General features: G+C 47.6%; 1 protein-coding gene across 9 annotated transcripts in view; it reads left to right on the top strand.

The window, feature by feature from the left end:
• The window catches only part of AKNA (AT-hook transcription factor), a 66,727-nt gene extending 49,633 nt beyond the window's left edge, over positions 1-17,094 (top strand). For 5 of the 9 annotated variants that reach the window (XM_060200027.1, XM_060200026.1, XM_060200030.1 and 2 more), the window contains 8 exons: positions 1,146-1,302; positions 6,276-6,446; positions 7,202-7,317; positions 8,303-8,449; positions 10,378-10,473; positions 12,134-12,250; positions 12,474-12,666; positions 16,011-17,094. In XM_060200027.1, the coding sequence (XP_060056010.1) occupies positions 1,146-1,302; positions 6,276-6,446; positions 7,202-7,317; positions 8,303-8,449; positions 10,378-10,473; positions 12,134-12,250; positions 12,474-12,666; positions 16,011-16,272 (1,259 nt within the window). In that variant the 3' untranslated portion in view covers positions 16,273-17,094. The remainder of the gene's footprint in view (positions 1-1,145; positions 1,303-6,275; positions 6,447-7,201; positions 7,318-8,302; positions 8,450-10,377; positions 10,474-12,133; positions 12,251-12,473; positions 12,667-16,010) is intronic. The other 4 variants (XM_060200028.1, XM_060200029.1, XM_060200034.1 and 1 more) reach the window with 4 other exon arrangements.
• The last annotated feature ends 3,293 nt before the right edge of the window (positions 17,095-20,387 follow it).

The following is a 20,387-nucleotide window of genomic DNA, read 5'->3' as shown; positions in this document are numbered from 1 at the left end:
CTGGTCTTTCTCTCTGTATCTTTTTATGTATACCTCTCTCTCATTAAAATAAAATAAGTAAAATTTTTTTTTTAATTTTTTTATATTTATTTTATTTATTTATTCCCTTTTGTTGCCCTTGTTGTTTTATTGTTGTAGTTATTATTGTTGTTGTCGTTGTTGGATAGGACAGAGAGAAATGGAGAGAGGAGGGGAAGACAGAGAGGAGGAGAGAAAGATAGACACCTGCAGACCTGCTTCACTGCCTGTGAAGTGACTCCCCTGCAAGTGGGGAGCCGGGGTTCGAACCAGGATCCTTATGCCGGTCTTTGTGCTTCGCGCCACCTGCGCTTAACCCGCTACGCTACAGCCCGACTCCCCAATAAGTAAAATATTTTTAAAAGACTTATTTATGTGTATAATGAGAAATCACCAGATAACTGCTCTGTCACACAGGAGCCAGGGATCATGCCCAGGGCCCGGTGCTTTCAAATGCCTCCTACACACAGACCAGGTTGAGGGTGTTTTTGCCCTGTAGTCCCTCATCCCTTTGAGAGGTTAAAGTTGTGAAGCTCTGCCCCATAGTATGCTCACCCACAGAGTATGACTGTCATTTCAGAGTGAGGTAGAAGCTTTGAGTCTAGTGTCAGAAAAACCTGTTGAAATACAGGGGAGTCTGAGGCCCACCTGGAGCACGGATCAGTGAGCTCTAGCAGGGCAGATCCTGAAATCTGGGGTCCATGCCGGCAGGTAGATGCTGAGTAGTGTTAGAATAACAGGAACCCCTGCAGTTCCAGCTTAGTTCCCCCAGCTCTCAGCAAAGCCCACATCTTTTGTTTTCGAGGTCATGGGTCCTTGGCCTCATCTGGAACTTCATCTGTCCTTTCAGCTGGTATTCATCTCTCTTCTGACTCCTCACCCACACAAGTTTGTGTTTGGGGCTGGACAGTGCACCTGTTTTGTCATGCACAAGACCCAGGTTCAAGCCTGTCTCCCATCACACTGGAGAAAGCTTCTGGTGCTGTGTTCTCTTTCCCTCTCGCCCCTTCCCTTGTCTTAACTGTGTCTGTCTCACTTTGAGTGGCAAAAGTTCAGAGTGGTGAAGCATTCCAGCTTTAGGACTCCTCTCTGAATAAGCTCACTTTAGTCTCTTTCTGTCTCCCCAGCAGCTCCTGGTTCAGAGTGCAAAGGGAAAACTCAGCTTTCTGAACAACTTCCCCCCAGCACAACAATTGCCTCACCCCCCACCCCGGCCCCTGAAGTTCTTCCCCATGGACGCACGGAGACCAACACTGCCTTCCTCCTCACCAGGATGGGGCGAGAGTAAGTGGGCTGTAGCTCTCTGCAGAGGCTCACATGGCCCCCTGGCCAGTGCAGGCTTTGCTGTGACCAGACACACCCAAGCGTCCTGCCTCCCTGCCCAGGGATTTTTCTGGGTTCCTCATTGATCTACATTCTGAGATTCCTGTTCCAGCCAGGGCTTCAGTTCTCTAGTATCAAGACCTCTCTCTTTGTCTGACACGGTTAGCTTTGGAGTTATTGGGGGACGTGTAATAGGAGGTAGATGAGGAGGGTATCTAGGTCTAACTAGAAACTTTCATTAGGTACTTTAAGGTATCTTTTTAGTTCATTCTATTTTCTTGCTCCATTTTTTTGACTCACTGCAAATTATTGTGCACTTTTGCTTTAAGGTACATATATTTCCCCTAACTTATGGATACATGTATACATATGCCCTATCATGGGCCCTGGCCTATATCTAGGTTTTGAGGTTTTGTTAAAGAGTACATCACTCGAAATGGAATTAAGGAGTCCTATGAGCTAGGAAAGGTCTCACCAGAGTTGTGAATCTGAAGGGTTGACATTCCACGCCTGACGTCTCTGGACATGGTCCGAAGTGAAGCATGCTGAGGTGGTAGTGATTGCATTGATTAGGTTGGGATCAGCAGATGCAGTATCAGTTGGTATGACTTGAGAGAAGCATGCAGGAAAGTGAGCCTCATTCTAGAGGTTCCAGGACTGGGAGATGTATGGGCTTTATAGAGAAAGGGAAAGTTTCCTGCTGTTTTAGGTTTTAAGAAGGTGATAGATAGTTAATAGCTATAACTAAATTATTTGGTGATTGGGTTAACTTTGAAAATCCCATTGTTAGGATTTGCTGTATCATACAAGACCTTATCATAATTTATGTCCTTTTATGCTATTTATACAGAGCTGTATCTTATAAAGTATTGCCACCAGTTGCATCTGTTCTCCCTGGTCTAAGCTTTTTAGAGACTATAGTTCAAAGAACAAGTCACTATTAGAAATGTATTAACAGTTTGAGCCCACTGTTAAAATTCAATCTGATTACCAATTTGAAGTCTTAAGTGCTTAGACTAAAGGAACATATGCTCAGTCTATGGTCTGTGCATCAAAAAGACCTCTACCTATATCCCCTCCACCCAAGATCCCTTCCAAGACAGGCTTTCCTTTTGTAGGAATATATTCTCTGCAGTTTATACACTCATTGTATGGATTATATTTTTTCAGGGGTGTGTGTGTGTGTGTGTGTGTGTGTGTGTGTGTGTGGTTTGCATTTCCAGGGCCTCAGATGTGTGCAGTTTTACCACTCCTGGGCGGCCCAGGCTGACTTTTTCATTCAGATCGAGGGACAGAGACAGAGAGAGACACCCCGTTACTGGAGTGTCCCCCAGCATTGTGGCACTCCTATGTGTAGCCAGAATTTAATCCTAGACATGCCCATGGCAAGATAGTTATCTTACCTGGTAAGCTATCTTCTGGCCCCCTTGTTTGTTGTTGTTTGTTTGTACCAGACCCAGTGGCTCAGCCGTGGCTTAAGATGGGACTTGAGGAATGAACCTGCAAATGTTAGTGCCTTACACATTACAGTCTTTATGTATAAATAACTATTCTGTTCTCTCCCCAGCTAAATTCTTTTCTTCTTTCTTTCTTTCTTTTTTTTTTTTGACACCTGCAGACCTGCTTCACTACTTGTGAAGCGACTCCCCCACATGTGGGGAGCCGGGGGCTCGAACCAGGATCCTTACGCAGTCCTTGTGCTTTGTACCACGTGTGTTTAACCCGCTGTGCTACTGCCCAACTCCCATTCTTTTCTTTTTAATCCAGTCTTTGCAAGCAAACTTCTTCTTGTTTGGTTGAACAAAAATGGGAGAACAGGCCAGTCAGTCCTCTTCCCTCTCCTCTGAATTGCTTGTGATTATTCACAACTTTGATGGATTTGAGTGTTTGTCCCAGAATGTATTGGGAAGCTGCTGTGTATATAGCTGAGGCCTCCTTTCATGTTGTCTTTGTGCAAAGTTGAGCCCAGTTGCTGGCACTTGGTTTTCAAGTGTGAGTTGAACTGGTAAACCCTTGGAATTTCCTCTGGCATCAGCATAGCCTTAGAGATCTAGTTATTTACATTATGCCATGAGAATATACAGTAGTGGATCCAATACTTATAAGGTTTACCATCTTGTAGAGTGGTCTAAGCAACAGATGGTTGCACTCAAGTTTTACAAGCACAGTGATGGCAGGAGATTGAAGGGCTGTAGGAACACAGAAAAGGGACCAGTCACCAGCAGCTTCCAGGAGGACTTCCTGGTGGAGGTAGTATCTCAGCTTAGACTAGAAGCAAGAGCAATGGAAGAGCATCCCCAGTAGAGGGAGTAGCAGGTACAAAAGCCTAGAGGAAGAGAACACTTGCCATCCTGTAGCATCTATTTGTGAAGCAAGGAACCCTAAGCAGTAAAGATAGAACTTGGGAAGCCTTGTGTGCTGTGGTAAAAGGTTTGGATGGTAGCTTGACTCAGCGAAGGCGTTCACTGAATATGCATAGGTATAGTGAGAGTCACCTAAGATCACTGAGGGAGTTTAAGCAAAGGGATAATGTGATAGACTTACGTCTGGATTGTCTTCTGGCTGCTAAGATGGAGACCAGAGACAACAGCACCTGAGAGGAGATACTTCAGTGTTGGGCCTACAGGACTTTGGATTTTCACTTTGGGGAATGTTCATGGAAGGAGAGAGAGCTAGAATAACTTGCATGTCTGGCAAACCAGTTGGAATGAGTATTCAAGGAGTGAGGGGGGATTTAAGTGTCAAGAAGTACCCAGTAAAGGGTTAAGTCAGCTTGGTGAAGGAAGTCAGTAGAGCACTTGGTTCACGTGTATGGAGTCTTGAGTTCTATTCCAAGATGAAAGAAAAGAGTGTGGGGGGTTGTGGGGAAGAGATCTGGTGGGGGGCTCACCCAGTAAAGCACATATGTCTCCATGATTACAGACCTTGGTTCAAGCCTCTGACCTCTACCTGCACGGGGAAGCTTCATGAGTGGTGGAGCAGTGCTGCAGGTGTCTCCCTATCTGTCTGCCCCCCGCCTCCCTACCCCCCCCCCCGCCCCTGCGGCATACACACCTCTGCCTTTAATTCCAAAATTGGGAGAAGGGAGAGAGAAAGCTAGAACTTTATCAAGGAGACTGAGATTTGATAGAAACAACCCGGAGAAGGCAAGTGACACCAAATGGTATGTCAAGTCCTGGACTCTCATTTAATAGCCTTCAGCCTGGGATGTAGAGCTAGAGCTGTCCCCCCCCCCCCCCGTCCCCAGTGCTCTGCACAGTGTGCAGCCTCAGCCAGGCCTTGCAGGGTTAACTGGGGAGACCTGGCTCTCCTGCAGCCGTTGCCCTCAGGCTTGGCTTGAAAACCCCAGCACCGTCACCCTGGGGATTGCCAGGGGAACCGACTGCCCTGGGACGCATACCAAATGAATAGGGCTTACCCAGAATAGGGCTTACCCAGAAAGATGTCGCATGCTTACCTGAGAGCTGGAGGTGGTGTCAGGAGAGTCTCAACTGGAAGCCCAGGGGCCATCAGGCAAGAGTCAACCCAGAGGGGAGCACCACCCCAGGAACAGAGCCAGGGAGCCAAGGCAGAGCCCCTGTCAGCCTGGAGCACTTCTCCTCTGCTGAGCCCACACTGTGTGGAGGGAGTTTGCGTAAGGTCTACCAGCACTGCCCTCAGGCCAAGATGCTGAAGATCCAGGGACTGGCTGGAGAGACACATTGATAGAACTCACTTCCTAGGTGCTAGTGGCTCATTGCCGTGGAGAAGAGGGCTGAGTGTGGGGATCTCCCAGCAGTTTTTGCTTTGTTTTGTTTTGCTTTTTTTTAAAATATTAGATAAAGCCAGAAAGAAAGACACCAGCAGCACTACTTCACTGCTTATGAAGCTCCCACCAACACCCATCCCCACCTACCCGCACACAGGGACCAGGTGCTTAAACCTTGCTCCTTGCACATTATAATATGTGTGCTCTACCAGCTCTTCTTTTCATTTTTTTTTTTCCCAGAGCACTGCTCAGCTCTGGCTTACGGTGGTGGTGCTGGGGACTGAACCTGGGATCTCAGAGCCTCAGTTTCATATGAGAATCCATTGCATAAACCACTGTTCTGTCCCCAGCCCACTAGCAGCACTCTTGCATGTTCCTGATTGTGTACCTTCCATGGTGATGGGAAGCTCCTGGTATCTCTGTACCCTCTGGAGACAGTCCTCCACTGCATCTTGGGACTTAGAGTCCAGTGCAGTCATGCTTCCTGGGGGACAGGTGCGGGGTGTAAGGTCTCAGGTGTGAAACTGGAAGGTTGTACCTTGCCTGCCACTGCCTGGTTCGATAGAACAAGAAACAAGCAGGTTCTGTCATAAGCAGAGGGATAAACTTGAATACCCAACGGGATGTTGTGGGGAACCCAGAAGGGGAGGGGCTGAGGATGAGCAGAAAGGACCCTGGATTCATAGTCAAGGCTTCTGCAGACAGTATAGAGGAGGAGAACCCATCCAGGCCTCGAGGCTGGTTAGAATTGAACTTTAAAGTGGCACTTTAACCAGTGTCCTCTTCATTCTTCTTCATCTCTACCTCAAGAAAGTCTTTAGCTTGTTTCACAGCAGTTACCCAGGAGTTGGGGAGAATTGCATAATGGTTACGCAAAAAGACTTTCATGCCCAAGACTGCGGGACCAAACTCAATCCCCAGCACCACCACAAGCCAATGCAGAGCAGTGTTCTAGTTTTAAATAAAAATAGAACAGAGTTACTCAGTGTTAGGATGGGCAGACCTCAAAGAAAGTCCTGCTTTGCTCAGCATGTGTGCACAAACATGATCTCTGGGGGAGCCCCAGGATTGAGGGAGAACAGGGAAAGTCCCCCAGGCCAAGGGTGCTGCACAGGCACCTCTGTGGGCTGCTTGCTACCTTGTTTGTGGTACATCAGGACCTGTTTTTCTCTGTGTCCTTCCCCAGTCAGGCCATCCACGAGCTGCAGGAGGAAGTGTCCCGGCTACGCCTGCAGCTGGAGGACAGTGTGCACCGCTCCCCTCAGTGCAGCCCCATGCACCCCACATCCACCCACATCACCAGGGTTCAGGACCAGCCACCAGACTCCTCAGCTGCCTGGGGTGCCCACTATGGAAGGTGGGTGAGCGCCACACTCCCACCTCTGTGCCCTGGATACTTTGGGGCTCCCACTAGGCCTGTGTTCTCAGGCACTGCTACACCCACTCTCTCATTGGCTCAGTACTACTCTGATATTTTTGCTGGTGGTGCACTGTCAGTCCTATATGATGACATCCATGGACTCACTTGCCTGCTGATATGCTAGAACTTTTCCTTGACCCTCACCCTTTGTCGTGATGGCCTTTCATCATGACAGCATACAGTCAGAGGGCTCCTCTTAAGTCGTCCTTCCTTCCTTCCTTCCTCTCTCTCTTTCTTTCAGATAGAGACAGAGAAATTGAGGGGGGGGATAGAGGGAGAGAGACACACATGCAACATTGCTTCACCCCTTGTGAAGCTTCCCTACTGCAGGTGGGCATAATGGACTTGAACCCAAGTCCTTTGCACACAGTGATGTGTACACTGAGTCACTAGGCCACCACCCGGCCCCTGTTTCTTAAATGTTTCTGTTGGAGGAACTAGGTTCATCATTTCATAGACATTGACTCACTAGTCCTTCTAACAACCTTCTGGGGTAACTGCTACTAACCTCATTTGATAGAGGAGAAAACCAAGGGTCAAAGTGACTCAGAGCCATTTGCTGAGTTCATGACTCGACTTAGGTTCTGACTTCCATGTGTTCCTCCAACTTTTCTCCAGATTAGACTGATGGTGGGTCATGCTAAAAGGCTACACAGAACCTAATCCAATGACATTTGTCTCGCTTTTGCCAGTAAATCCACAGAGAGATTGTCTTGTGAACCTGGAGGTACAGAGCAAGCTGTCCCTGCAGTAAGACGGCGAGCCAGGTCCTCCTCGGTACCCCGGGAAGTGCCTCGACTGTCTCTGAGTAAGTGACTGTCCACCAGAGCTAATTTCTAGAGGCCACAGGCTGACCATGGAGCTCAGTGGTCAGGGGCCCCAGAATCATGGGAAGGTGGATAAGGTCCTCCCCATGTCTATTTCAAGCAGATGTCTGGCTGAAACACTGCTTGCTGTATCAGCCACAGTCTCCTTAAAGGCTTTGTATCTCTCATCTGCCTTGACCATCCCTGCAGAGGGCTTGTAGGACTCCTGCGGGTACTTTCCTGGAGGGCACTGGACTCTGGATCTGGTAGCAGGACTCAGCACTAGCCCAGCTCTTATGGCTGTGTGATGTTGAGCAGGTTGTTGAGCCTCTGTGCAGCTAAAGGAACAGAATTCCATGGGAGTGCAGGGCCTATATCCAGGACTGAATGCAGGTTCCATCAGCTGGTCTTACTAAGGGGCAGATCTGGGATTTAAACTCAAGAGTTTGCAACCCAAGCGGGTGGTCAATGGTCTTGCAAACATAATGATCTTGGTTCAGTCCTTAACATGCATATTCCAGAGTCATGCTCTGGTTCTCTCTTTCATAAATAAATCAGTCCTTTTTTTAAAATTTTCATTTATTTTTATTGCCACCTGGATTATTGCTGGGACTCTGTGAATCTACAACTTCTAACAGTCTTTTTTTTTTTTTACCTTTTTTTGTTTTCCTTTATTTTAATTTGACAAGACAAAGAGAAATTAAGAGGAGAGGGAGGAGACAGAGGAAAAAGACTCAGTGCTTCAGTGCCTGTGAAGCTTCTCCCCCCCAGCCAACTATCCCCCCACCCCCTTTGGAGGTGGCAACCAGGGACTTGAACCCTAGTCCTTGCTCTTGAAAATGTGTGCATTTGACTAGGTGCACAACCACCTGGCCCCAACAAATTAATCTTTAAAAAATGTTCACCCAACTGCCTACCTTAAAGCCCACTCTCCAAGTTGTATGACTGCACCAGTACCCCTCTGATGCCCCTGTCTCTCCACCCCAGGTTCTGAATCTGAGCCAGCTTCCCCCAGGCTATTCTCTGAGAAGAGCAAGAGTGCTGAGGACCATGTGCAGGCAACTCAGGATGGAGCTAGAGGAGTGGGCAGCACCAGACGGCAGGACAGGGTCACCTTCCGGGGCCAGTATACAGGTGGGCTGGGAGAGGGCATGGTGGGACCCAGTCCCTGCTTGATATCTTCTTTCCTGAGGTCATTCAGCCAGTTGACTGTCATCATTTTCTGTGAGCATCAGGGAGCACTGCCTCCCTGACCTTGATGTATTCATTCATTCATTCATTCATTCATTCATTCATTCAGCAGACAGCCTGACAGGTCTCTCCTGAGACAGGACCCATGCCTGGGTCTGGCTAAGCCACATAGAGGAGTCTGGATTACCTTCTGTTTGTAGGACCTGAGCTACAGGGTGAGCATGCACCATGTATCAATACCATTTACTCCTGGCCCACTTTCAGATCTAACTCCTAGGGGTCCCCTGTGGCCTCCACACTAACCTCTTGGCACACAGCTAGATTTGAGGTGACATGTCACAAGCACTATTTCAGAGTGTTTACCAGAAAAGCACACAAGGATATGGCTCCAGTTTGCTCCTAGTTTACTTGTCTTCATAGCAGAGAAGACAAGTAAAGAATTATAGTAAGGGGGGCCAGGTGGTGGCACACCCAGTTGAGCACACACATTACCATGCACAAGGGCTGGAGTTTGAGCCCCTGTTTCCCTCCTGCATGGGAGGATGCTTCAGTGAAGCAGGTCTGTAGGTGTCTCTCTTTCTCTATCCTTCTCTGTTTCCCTCTCCCTTCCTAATTCCTCTCCTTTCTGTCTAATAAAATAGAGAGAAAAAAAAAAGGTGGGAAAAATATCCACTGGGAGTGGTGGATTCATGGTGCTGGCATTAAGCCCCAGCGATAACCCTGGTGACAATTAAAAAAAATTATAATAAGAATATAAAACGTCACAGTCCTGGCCACTATTGATCCTGTCTTCTGGCATGTTTTCACTCTCAATTATTTTTTGACTTGCAAGGTCCTTGTGTATTTGTGATTTTACTACTCCAAGCCAACTTTTCTTTTCCAGACAGAAAGGGGTAGACAGTCAGAAAGGGCGGGGGGTGGGTGGGCACTACAGCACTGAAACTTCCCCCAAAGCTCTAGAACTCCCATGCTGTGTATGTACCAGGGGTTCAAACTTGGGTCACGTGAATAGCAAAGCTGGCACCATTTTAGACTAACTAACCTATCAGCAGGTCTGCTTTCACATCCTACCAGAGCTTTTCAAGAACTAGACAGCCAATACCTGAACCTGTTCAGAGATGAAACAGGAACCTAGAGAGAGCTTTTAGTAAATAGAAGAATGGATATTTTTATGTAAATGTGTATGCATGTATGTATAAACCCAAATATGTACTCATGCTGACACATATGAGCAACATAGTGTGTGCTCTTGCATAAGCAGTGTGTTTGTGTGGGAGACAAAATGGCTGTTAAACCACTGCAGGGGAGCAGGGGCAGGTAGTGGCACACCTGGGTAAGAGAGTGTTACCATGCGCAAGGACCCAGGTTCAAGCCCCTGTTCCCTGGTCTTTCAGGGTTGCATGAGCAGAGAAGCAAATACTTAGTCTCTCTCTCTTTCTTTCTCTCCCACTTCCTCCCTTCTTCCCTTTCTCCCTCCCTCCCTCCCTCTCCCTTTCTTTCCTCCTCAGCCCTCTCAAATTATCTCTGTGCTATCAAAAACAAACAAACAAACAAACAAACAAAACAACCCACAGCAAGGAAGGAGGGGCTGGGCAGTGGCACACCCAGTAGAGCACACATGATACCACATGTGAGGACCTGGGTTCAAGGTTTCAGGCTCCACCTGCAGGGGGGAAACTAATTTCATGAGCAGTAGAGCAATGCTTCAGATGTCTATCTCTCTGTCTCAGTCTCCTTCTCTCCCTCTCTATCTCTGTCATTATCAGTTAAAAAAAAACATTAGTGGGAGATGTAGGTGATCATACTGAATCCTCTTGCAAATCCGGCATCGATGCAGAGGTGAAACACTGATTTTCTGGTTGCCTCCCCAGGCCAGGAGTACCATGTCCTGACTCCCAGGGATGTCCCTAGAGGCAGCAGAACAGTCTCCTGCCCCCATTGCCAACCAGGTCAGACCCAGGATGCAGGTAAGGGGTAGCCACTAGAGAAATGGCCAGGACAGGGAGGAGTGGCTGGACCAAAGTGGGCCCACCCTGAGCTGAGTGCTAGGTCAAAGTGACAGGCAGGGGGAGAAGGGCTTCTCCAGGATCTTCACACCTGCTACTCCAGGAGCTAGGGTCTGAAAGTGTGCTTGCTTTCTAACTTTGACATGGAGAAGCTACACATGGGGCTTAGGAAGTTTCTCAAGCACCATGATGGTGTCCTGTGCAGCAGAAGAGCTAGCAGTGGAGATGATGTCTCACCTCGCCTCCACCACTTTCCTCATCCTTTCCCCAAAGCCATAACGACTAGTGAGGAGAGCAGGTGTCTGAGGATGTGGACACCTGACTCAAGTTCTAGCTTTGCCACTGACTTGCTATGTGGCCATAAGCATGTCCCCTGCCTTCTGTGAGCCTCGGGCACTACACACATGCTGAGCATGTTGGAGATGGTCTGTGAGACACTTTCCACAGTGATGAGGATAATGATGGACTTGCCATTTGCTAAACTCCTAACATATGCAGCTGCTTAGGATTTTACAAATGTTAATCTTCACAGTTCTGTAAAGTAGGTTTTATTCACTTTATTGGTAAGCTCATTTTGTAAATGAAGAAACAGAGGCCCAAGGAGGCTATATAACTTACCTGGAGGCATATAACTTCTAAGCAGTTGAGCTGGGATTTGAACATGGGTTTTTATGACTCCAAAACCTTAGCTCTTCACCACAGTTTCGCTTGGCCTTTGCTAGAGTCCAAATAGGCCTTTTCATTCATTCATTCGGTCATTCATTCATTCATTCATTCATTCATTCATTCATACATTCATTCATTCCCTTTCCACACTGACTCTCAAGAAACTTTCAATTGGAAGTCAGGTGGTAGTATAGCGGATTAAGTGCATGTGGCGCGAAGCACAAGGATCCGCGGAACGATCCCGGTTCGAACCCCTGGCTCCCTACCTGCAGGGGGCTTGCTTCACAAGTGGTGAAGCAGGTCTGCAGGTGTCTATCTTTCTCTCCCCCTGTCTTCCCCTTCTCTCTCCATTTCTCTCTGTCCTATCCAACAACGAACGACATCAACAATAACAATAATAACCACAAGGCTACAACAACAAGGGCAACAAAGGGGGGGAAAAAAAGGCCTCCAGGAGCAGTGGGTTCATGGTGCATCAATAACAACAACAATACTATCTACAAAAACAACAACAACAAACCCAATAAATAAAAATTTTAAAAAAAAGAAACTTTCAACTATCAAGTGACAAAACAAAGTGGTCCGAGCCTGGATGGAGGCACAGAGAATGGCTGGTGTGTGTGGGGGGGACAGACATAATTCAACCTAGATGGGTGGGTGGGCTTCCTAGAGAGAGTGTTAGCTGAATTGAAGTCAGGAGGTTAGGAAGTGACCTTGCCCTGGAACTCACCCTGATGACTGGGGACTTGCCCAGGAAGAGAGAGAGCTGCTCTCCTCCTTAATCTTCATTTTGTTCTGGGGGCCACACCCACATAGAGGATGATCAGATGAAGAAATCTGGGATCAGATGGAGAACTCGACAACTTAGATAACCTCTAGGAGCCTCAGCTTTCCTGCCCTGGGGCTCAAGGATATCTATACAACCCTCTCCTGGCATCTCCTCTTCCTCCTCCAGGTGGCACTGTCTCCAGGGACCCACTGGGACTATCTCTCACTGCTCTCCGGAGATGTCCTGTGTGCAGTCAGGCTGGGTCTTCTGCAGAGGGGCATGGCCCAGACTCAGTCCCCTCTGGTAGGGATAGGCCCTGTTCTTTCCTCTGCTCTCCTGGGGTGGGGTGGAATCCCGGGGCGGGATGGGGCTGGAGCAAGTCCAGAGAGGGTTTGTGGTCTTTTGTTTGTTTGTTTTTGTTTTTCAAAGCAATACCCTTTCTCCTGGCCAGCCCATAGACTTGGCTCTGTTGTCTAATAAGTACTTGAAAGAAATCACTCTGTCTCTCTCTGGTATCCTTCTGCAGGGCCAGAAAAAGCTGCCACTAGGAGAAATGCACCTTCAACCTCCAGCTCCAAGCAGAGGAGCCAACAGGCAGGATCACCACAGCGACCACCCCCTGGTCTGTGGTATCTGGCAGCCACCCCCCCAGCACCTGTCCCACCAGCCTTTGCCTACGTTTCCTCGGTTCCAGTCCTGCCTTATCCATCAGCCACTGTGTAAGGACATTCCGTTTCAACCTTCTTGACCTCTTAGTCCTAATCAGTTGATAATTACCGACCTGTGAGGGGCAGCTGAGGACTGGGTGCTATGTACTCCAATGTGTCTGCCTTGTGTGGAATGTGTAGTACAAACCTAATACTCAACAAACCCTGAAAGTCCAATGTACCAGAGAGAATGCTCAGCCTAGTACTCAGCAGGGAAGGACAGTGGCAGAGGCTCTGGCCTCTGGGACCTTCAGCTCCCCAGGATCTGTCACTCTCATCAGTTTTCATTTCTTTTGGGGTCTTCTCAGGGAGCCAGTAATGCACACTCATTCTTTCTTCCAGGGATTGCTTTTTAGAATAGTTGTAGAAAACAGGCTTTATCACCTGAGTTACTGAGGTTCCAGGTTCAATCCCCTGCACTGCCATAAGCCAAGGGCTGAGAAGTGCTCTGGGAAATAAAAGAAAGAAAGAAAGAAAAAAACACTGAGGTTTATAGGAAAGTTGAGAGTTCACATATTCTGTCCACACACAGTTTCCCTGACTATTAACATCTGGCATTAATCCAGTACATTTGTGCACTGAACCCAGTTTGATGCATTACTGTTAGCTAAAGTGCATAGGGGGTTATTTAATTTTTCTCTGAAGTTCTTTTCCTTTTTTAGGATCACATCAAGCATTAGTTCACATCTCCTTAGGTTTGTCGTGTCTCCGACAATTTCTGAACCTTTCCTTGCTTTGACTTCCTGGTAATTTTAAGCCCTGGTCAGGCATATGGTAGGAGGGACCTCAATTTGTATGTGGCTTCAGTCCAGATGGGAAATCAATCAAGAGAGGTGCTTTGGGTGGGAATCCTGACTGTCACTACCTAGCAATTTGACTTTGATTAGCTACTCACTGCTGAGCCTCCATTTCCCCATCTGCAAAATGGGGCCATAGTCTGAGCAAGTCCAGTGATGAGAGGATTAAATGAGGCAGCTGGCAGGAAGTCCAGGAGATGCCAGTGGAAATTGTCATGAGTGACGAAGAAGCACCAGCTTTGCCACATAGTGAATGTTACTACTGCTTAGGATTGTCAGTAGTAAGAAGAAAATCCAGTAAAAGTGGGTCCTACATGGAATGGTTGTATAAATGGAAAGCCTGACCCCCTGAAATTCCCCCCCCCCTTTTTTTTGAGTCAGGACTTCACATGTGCATGACTACTCCTGGGCCAACTCTTTTCATTGAGATAGAAAAACAAGGGTTAGGCAGCAACTCACCGGTTAAGCGCACACATTACGGTTCAAGCCCCCAGTCCCATCTGCAGGGGGAAAGCTTCATGAGTGGTATAGCAGGGCTGAAGATGTCTGTCTATCCCTCTCTATCTACCCCTCCCCTTTCAATTTCTCTCTTTCTCAATCTAATAAATAAATGAAATGAAAAGAAAAAATTTTAAAAGAAAAACAGAGAGAAGGAGAAGCAGAGAAACAGTCAAAGACACCACAGCATGAGTTTCCCCTAGTGCTATGGCACTTTCATTTGGTCCAGGGGCCAGGGTTCAAACCTGAGCTCAGCTCATGGCAAGGCACACACCCTACTTGGTAATCTCTCTCAGACTCAGCCTGTCTTTTCCTGTCTTAATTCCCCAGCTACTTTGTTCATTGGCTTCTTTACTGGATAGACAGATGTCTGTAGGGAAAAGGAGATAAAGAGGGGGTGAGAGAGACACCTGAGGAGCTGCTTCACCACTTGTGAAGCTTAAACCCTGCAGGTGCAAGCCAGGGGCTCAAACCAGGGTCCTTGCACACTCTTAACGTGTTCACCCTACAGGTGCTCACCACCTGGCACCTCACCAACTAATTTTATGCCTCAGTTTCCCTCATTGTAAAGTGAGTGGATCAAGACTCCTCCCCAGTGCTACCTTGTCAGAAACTTGTCTGTAGGCACTGAGGAGCTGTAGTTGGTCTGAGGATGACTTATTGTTGGGAGCACTGTCCCCATGAGAACTCTGGCCTGTGGTGCAGTTTCTTGCCTTCTTAGTTGAGTCCAGGCAAGTCAGTAAGGAGCCCTCCTCTCCAGCAACTAGGAGAGTTCATACTGTGTGCTCCTGCTCGGGCTCTGGCAGAGGCAAGCAGAGGCCCCATCTGTTCCCTGACTCATTAGTCATGAAAGGCCTTGCTTGGCATATGATGGCCCAGGACCAGTTGTGAAAACAGAGGAAGCACCTGAGCTTCAGAGCCAGGCAGATGCAGCCAGTGGCACCTGGTGGGAAGGTCACTTTGCTCTTCTGTGTCTCATTTTGTTTTTCCTTTTTTTTTTCCCTTCACTCTGAGATAGGTTGTGGTGAGGAATAAATTAACTGATGCAAAGAAAGTACATAGGAGGAAGCAAGTAACCATATTGCTTCCAATGCTGCTAGAAGCTGCAGGTGATGTCCTTGACTATCTCTTGCTTCCTGTCAGCAAGACTGAGCACGCTCAGTCACTGCCACCAGGGTGACTTTGGGAAAATGAATTGGCCTGTGCTGCCACCTGGTCTTTAGTCTCCTTTAGTACCTGCACTAAATTTAGTTGGTTCTTTCTTTCTTTCTTTCTTTCTTTCTTTCTTTCTTTCTTTCTTTTTCCACTCTCTGCCCTAGGAGGAGATTTAGATAATTTTTAAATCTAGTCACTCATCAGGTAAGCAGAAGGTAGGGGTGTGCACGGGCAGATTGTCCCCAAGAAGAGAACTGGGGATTCAAGAAGTACAAGAATTCACTTCAGATGCCATGTACTCTCTGAGGAGCTGTCTGTCTCAGCATCTGCTCATTAGCTCTGGGGTGGATGGGGGAGATGTTTCATCTCAGGGTTCATCACTCCTTTCCCCCCCAGCACTTGCAAATGGCACCCTACATTCCTGCTCCTGCAGGACAAGGCTGGAAAGGAAGGCTGCTGCTCTGAATGAGTGGGTCCTCCCATTCGCTCAGAATCTTAATGACTGTCCTTTAAACCTTTGTCAAGTGCAAGTCTTCTCCAGTGCTCCACTTGGCATCTGAGACCCTGTGTAGTGTATCCCCTATGTAGGATTAGGATGATCTCTATCTTCTGCTCAAATGACTCATATCAGAAACTCCTAGAAAAGTGGCTGGTTTTGTGAAACACACTGGCTAGCTAGTGCATGCTATCTGGTTAACAAGTCTGAGTTAAATGGATGGGCGAATTTAACTGATCATTTCTGAGCACCTGTTCTGAGTGTTTACTATAGACGTGAAAAAACTGAGACTTTCAGGGAGAGGCTGTTGGCCCAGCTGGGGGTTGGAAAGGGGTGGACTCCTTGCTTGGTGCTCCTCAGCTCCACCCAGCCTGCTCCATGGTCATGGGCCCACTACCTTCTCTCCTCAGGTACTATGCTCCTCTGGGAACTACCTCAGCCTCTGCAGCCCAACCAGCTGCCAACCAGCCCTCTACAGCCTCCTCCCAGCCAACCCAAGGACACCAGCATTCCATCCAGCTCGATCTGGAAGACCTAGAGGAACTCAACAAGGCCCTGAGCAGAGCCGTCCAGGCTGCTCAGAGCATCCGCTCCACCACCAAGCAGATGAGCCGCTCCCTGTCAGCTGACCTGCGCCAGGCCCGCAGCCTCCGAGGCTCCTGCCTCTTCTGACTCCCCTCGAGGTTCAGAGATGAATGTTGGTCAGGCTGCCCATGGTTATTCCCCAGACCATGAGTTAGCAGGAGTCACTCCTGAAGGCTCTGGTGGACCCCTATGAGGAGGTCCTTCTCAGACTCTATTTTCAAAATGGAGGGCTATCTTGGTTTTCATAGGAAGGAAGCCCAGGTAGCAGGGCCTGAAGAAAACATTGAGGCCAAGCCAGACAGACTCTGGGAGTCACTTCTTTTGGGCCTCCACTTAGCCACTTCTGGTTAATAATCTGTATTTTATATACAAATGGACTGATATATATATTCTTAAACTGAGTTTTCCTGGTCTTGAATTCTCCTTCAGAGACCAGTTTAAAGGGAAAGGGTCAAGGTCTTAGACTCAACTCTGTCTACCTACCCACAGCCAGCCATTCTGAGTAGGACTCTCTGGGAATGACTTGTCTGGGGACCTTTCTCCTGGTGGTCAATGGAGCATTCTGAGACCACTGGGATCTTAGATATTGGGACCCCTAGTTTCTCCATGGTGGGAGAGGCCTTTCCCATGGAGACCCCTGCAAACCCTCGGTACCTCACCCCAAACCCCCTCAACTCCCTTTGGGGGCTCTGTGGACCATGGTGAGTGGCTAGCTACCTGCCAGCCCCCCAACCCCTGCTCCTCCTCCCTGTAGCAGCTCGGACCTCAGCATTTCTGGATTGTGTGTGCATCCGTGATATTTGTATATTTGAAGCATTTAAGAGTCTATTTTCGTTATGAGAACAAATGAAGAATGAATATTGATCTTAAATAAAAATAAGAAAGCCCCACTAAACTTTCTCAAAGCTGCCCACATCTATGATGTGTATCATTCACTTGTGGTTTCTAAATTCAAGTTGGTGTGCAGGTGAGTATGATTGAACACCAGCCGAGCCCTCCCCTAGGAGGCCTGCTGGGTATAAATTTCCAGGCTTGGCCTACCTGCCTCTGGTGGCTCTTCTTTCTCCAACATGCCCCACCCTCACCCCCAGGTCAGGATTGTAACTCCTGCTCCCAAGGCTGCTGGACCAGGCCCCTTACTAAGGACAAAGATGTGAGGAGACATTCAACAAGTCGGTGGCAGCAAAAGAAGGAACTCTTTTCAGATGCAGACAGCTGAACCAGGCAGGTGAAGTAGCTTACTTGGATAAGGTGTTGCTTTGCATGTATGCAACCAGATTCAAGCCTGGTCCCCACTGCTTTGAAGGAAGCTTCCATGCTGTTTGTTTTTTTTTTTTAAAGATTGTGTTTATTTATTAATGAGGAAGACAAGAGGAAAGAAAGAACCATACATTACTCCGGTATACATGCTGCTGGGGATTAAACTCAGGACCTTATGCTTAAGGATCCAGTGCCTTATCTAATGCGCTACTTCCGAGGCCATGATGAGTCTCTCTCCCTCTCTCTGCCTCTCTGTCTCTGGCTTAAAAAAAAAAAAAAAAAACAGCCAGCAGCCCATCTCTGAGCTTCTGCTCAGAGCCTGATCTGGTCTGGTCTGGTCTGGTCTGGTCTGGTCTGGTTTGTTCAGCACAATGTGTATACCTGCCTCTAGACCCCACTGAGTTCTGACAAAGAGGCTGAGGTTCCAGTGAGTTCTGTGCCCCAACTCCAATGTCTAAATACTTTGTTACCATTTTCTAAACCTCCATGATTGTTTTTCTCTCTGACTTTGCTATTTCTCCCAGTGGCTTTTCTCCAATCCTCTCCCTGCCCACCATGACTCATCTCCTTTTTTTTTTTTTTTTTTTTTGCCTCTAGGGTTGGACTTGGTACAGGTACCAAGAATCTACTGCTCCTTGCTGGCATCTTTTTTCTGTTTTTTTTTTTTTTGTTTGTTTGTTTGTTTTTTGAATAGGACAGAGAAATTGAGAAGGGAGAAGACAGAGAGGGGGAGAAAAGATAGACACCTGCAGACCTGCTTCACTGCTTGTGAAGCAATCACCCTGCAGGTAAAGAGCCAGGGGCTCAAACTGCTCAAATCCTTGCACAGGTCCTTGCATTTTTTTATTATGTGCATTTAACCTGGTACACCACTGCCTAACCCCCTATTTCTGTTTTGTTTGTTTGTTTTTCTCAGCTGGTCCTTCACAGTAGAATTGAAATGACATTTTGCCAAGATTAGCCCTGCAATGGGATGATTTACTGTGGTTTTTGAGCATCCAGGTCCAGTGCCTTCTGGATGCCCAGAGGCGGTTCTGTGTCATCTGTGTCAGGAAGGGAAAGGTTCCCAGCCTCCATACCCATGAGCACAACACTGGCTCCAACTTGGAGCAAAAGCTACTGGAATCTTGGGCCCGTGGCACCTGACTCTTTAGAAAGGAAGGAAGAAAAATGACATTGGCATGTAAGCCATAGAGCTGGCCACAGGTCCTGTCGTTCTGGATGGCCGTAGTTGCTAATACAGAATTTTCCAATTTTGCCCTAATTATTTTGTTTTTCACCTTAGGGTTATTGCTGGGTACCTGCACCATGAATCCACTGCTCCTGGGGGCCATCTTTCCCATTTTGCTTCCCTTGTTGTGGTTGTTATTGTTATTGTTGTTATTGAATAGGACAAAGAGAAATTCAGAGAAGAGGAAAGACCTGCTTCACCACTTGCAAGACAACCCCCCTGCAGGTGGGGGCTTGAACCAGGATCCTTACGCTGTCCTTGCACTTTGCATCATGTACGCTTAACCCACTGCACTACTGCCCAGCCCCCCCCCCCCATTTCTTTTTTTAAATCATTTTATTGGGGGTTTAATGGTTGACAGAACAGTTGTTGGCACATGGACATAGTTTCTCATATCCCTTTGATGGGTCTCTGCAAAACACTCACACCCAATGAAGGTCCTTTTCTGCCATCATGCACCAGGATCCCAATGCCTTCCCCAAGCTGTCCATTTCCCTTCTTCTCCAGAGTCCTTTTTTTTTTATATTTATTTTATTCCCTTTGTTGCCCTTGTTGTTTTATTGTTGTAGTTATTACTGTTGTCACTGATGTCGTCATTGTTGGATAGGACAGAGAGAAATGGAGAGAGGAGGGGAAGACAGAGGGGGAGAGAAAGACAGACACTTGCAGACCTGCTTCACTGCCTGTGAAGCTACTCCCCTGCAGGTGGGGAGCCAGGGGCTTGAACCGGGATCCTTCAGCTTGTCCTTGTGCTTTGTGCCACCTGCGCTTAACCCACTGTGCTACCACCCGACTCCCGAGTCCTTTATTTTTTAAAAAATATTTATTATTGGATAGAGCCAGAAATTGAGAGGGGAGGGGAAGACAGATACTTGCAGCCCTGTTTCAGCACCACTCATGAAGCTTCCTCACACACACACACACACACACACAGGTGGAGACTGGGGGCTTGAACCTGAGTCCTTGTGCACTGTAATGTGCTTAGCCAGGTGCACCACCATCTGGTCCTGAGTCCTTTACTTTTGTGCAGTGTACCACACTCAGTCATTTCACTTTGCATTTTCCTTTTTGCCCCTGTTTCTTAAGTTCTGCCTGTTAAGGAGATCATCTGGTATTCTTCATTCTCTTTTTGGCTTATCTAATTTAGTATGAGTCCCTCAAGCTCTGTCTAAGATGAGGCAAAAGATGTGAGTTTGTAATTTTTAGCAACTGAGTAGTATTCTGCCGGCCCCAACTTTAGTGCCACCTGAATGTGCTACTACTTTCCTCATATGACCACAGATCCCCAAGCCCCAAGTCTGGAGGGGGGTCACAGCCCCTCCTGGTAGGAATCTGAACTTTAGGCCCTTTTTCTGTGTATGCCTCTTAAGTGGACCTGCCTCAGCCATGACTCGTCTCAAAGATTCTAAACATACTTGCATGATTTCAGCTGGTTTATAGGAACCAACCTCAGCCCTAGTTTGACTTTCTGAGGATACTTCATGAAGAGAGAGAATCTTGTGTATAGCTCCTGAATCTTGCCAGATAACCTCCCCAGATGCCCAAGGAGATGTCTGAGGTAGGAATCCCTGTGACCAGCCCCACACATCCAAAGTTTCACCACACCTCAGTCATTTCAGTCATCTCAGTTACTGCTTAGTCATTTCTGCTTCTATGTCCCTTAGTCATTTCTGCTTCTATGTCCTCTCAGAGTTCTGGCTTGCAGTAGGAA

This window comes from Erinaceus europaeus, chromosome 10 (assembly GCF_950295315.1).
Source record: "Erinaceus europaeus chromosome 10, mEriEur2.1, whole genome shotgun sequence".
Lineage (NCBI taxonomy): Eukaryota > Metazoa > Chordata > Mammalia > Eulipotyphla > Erinaceidae > Erinaceus > Erinaceus europaeus.
The sequence above is the reverse complement of the archived record's forward strand: the minus strand, read 5'-3'. Positions and strand labels throughout refer to the sequence as shown.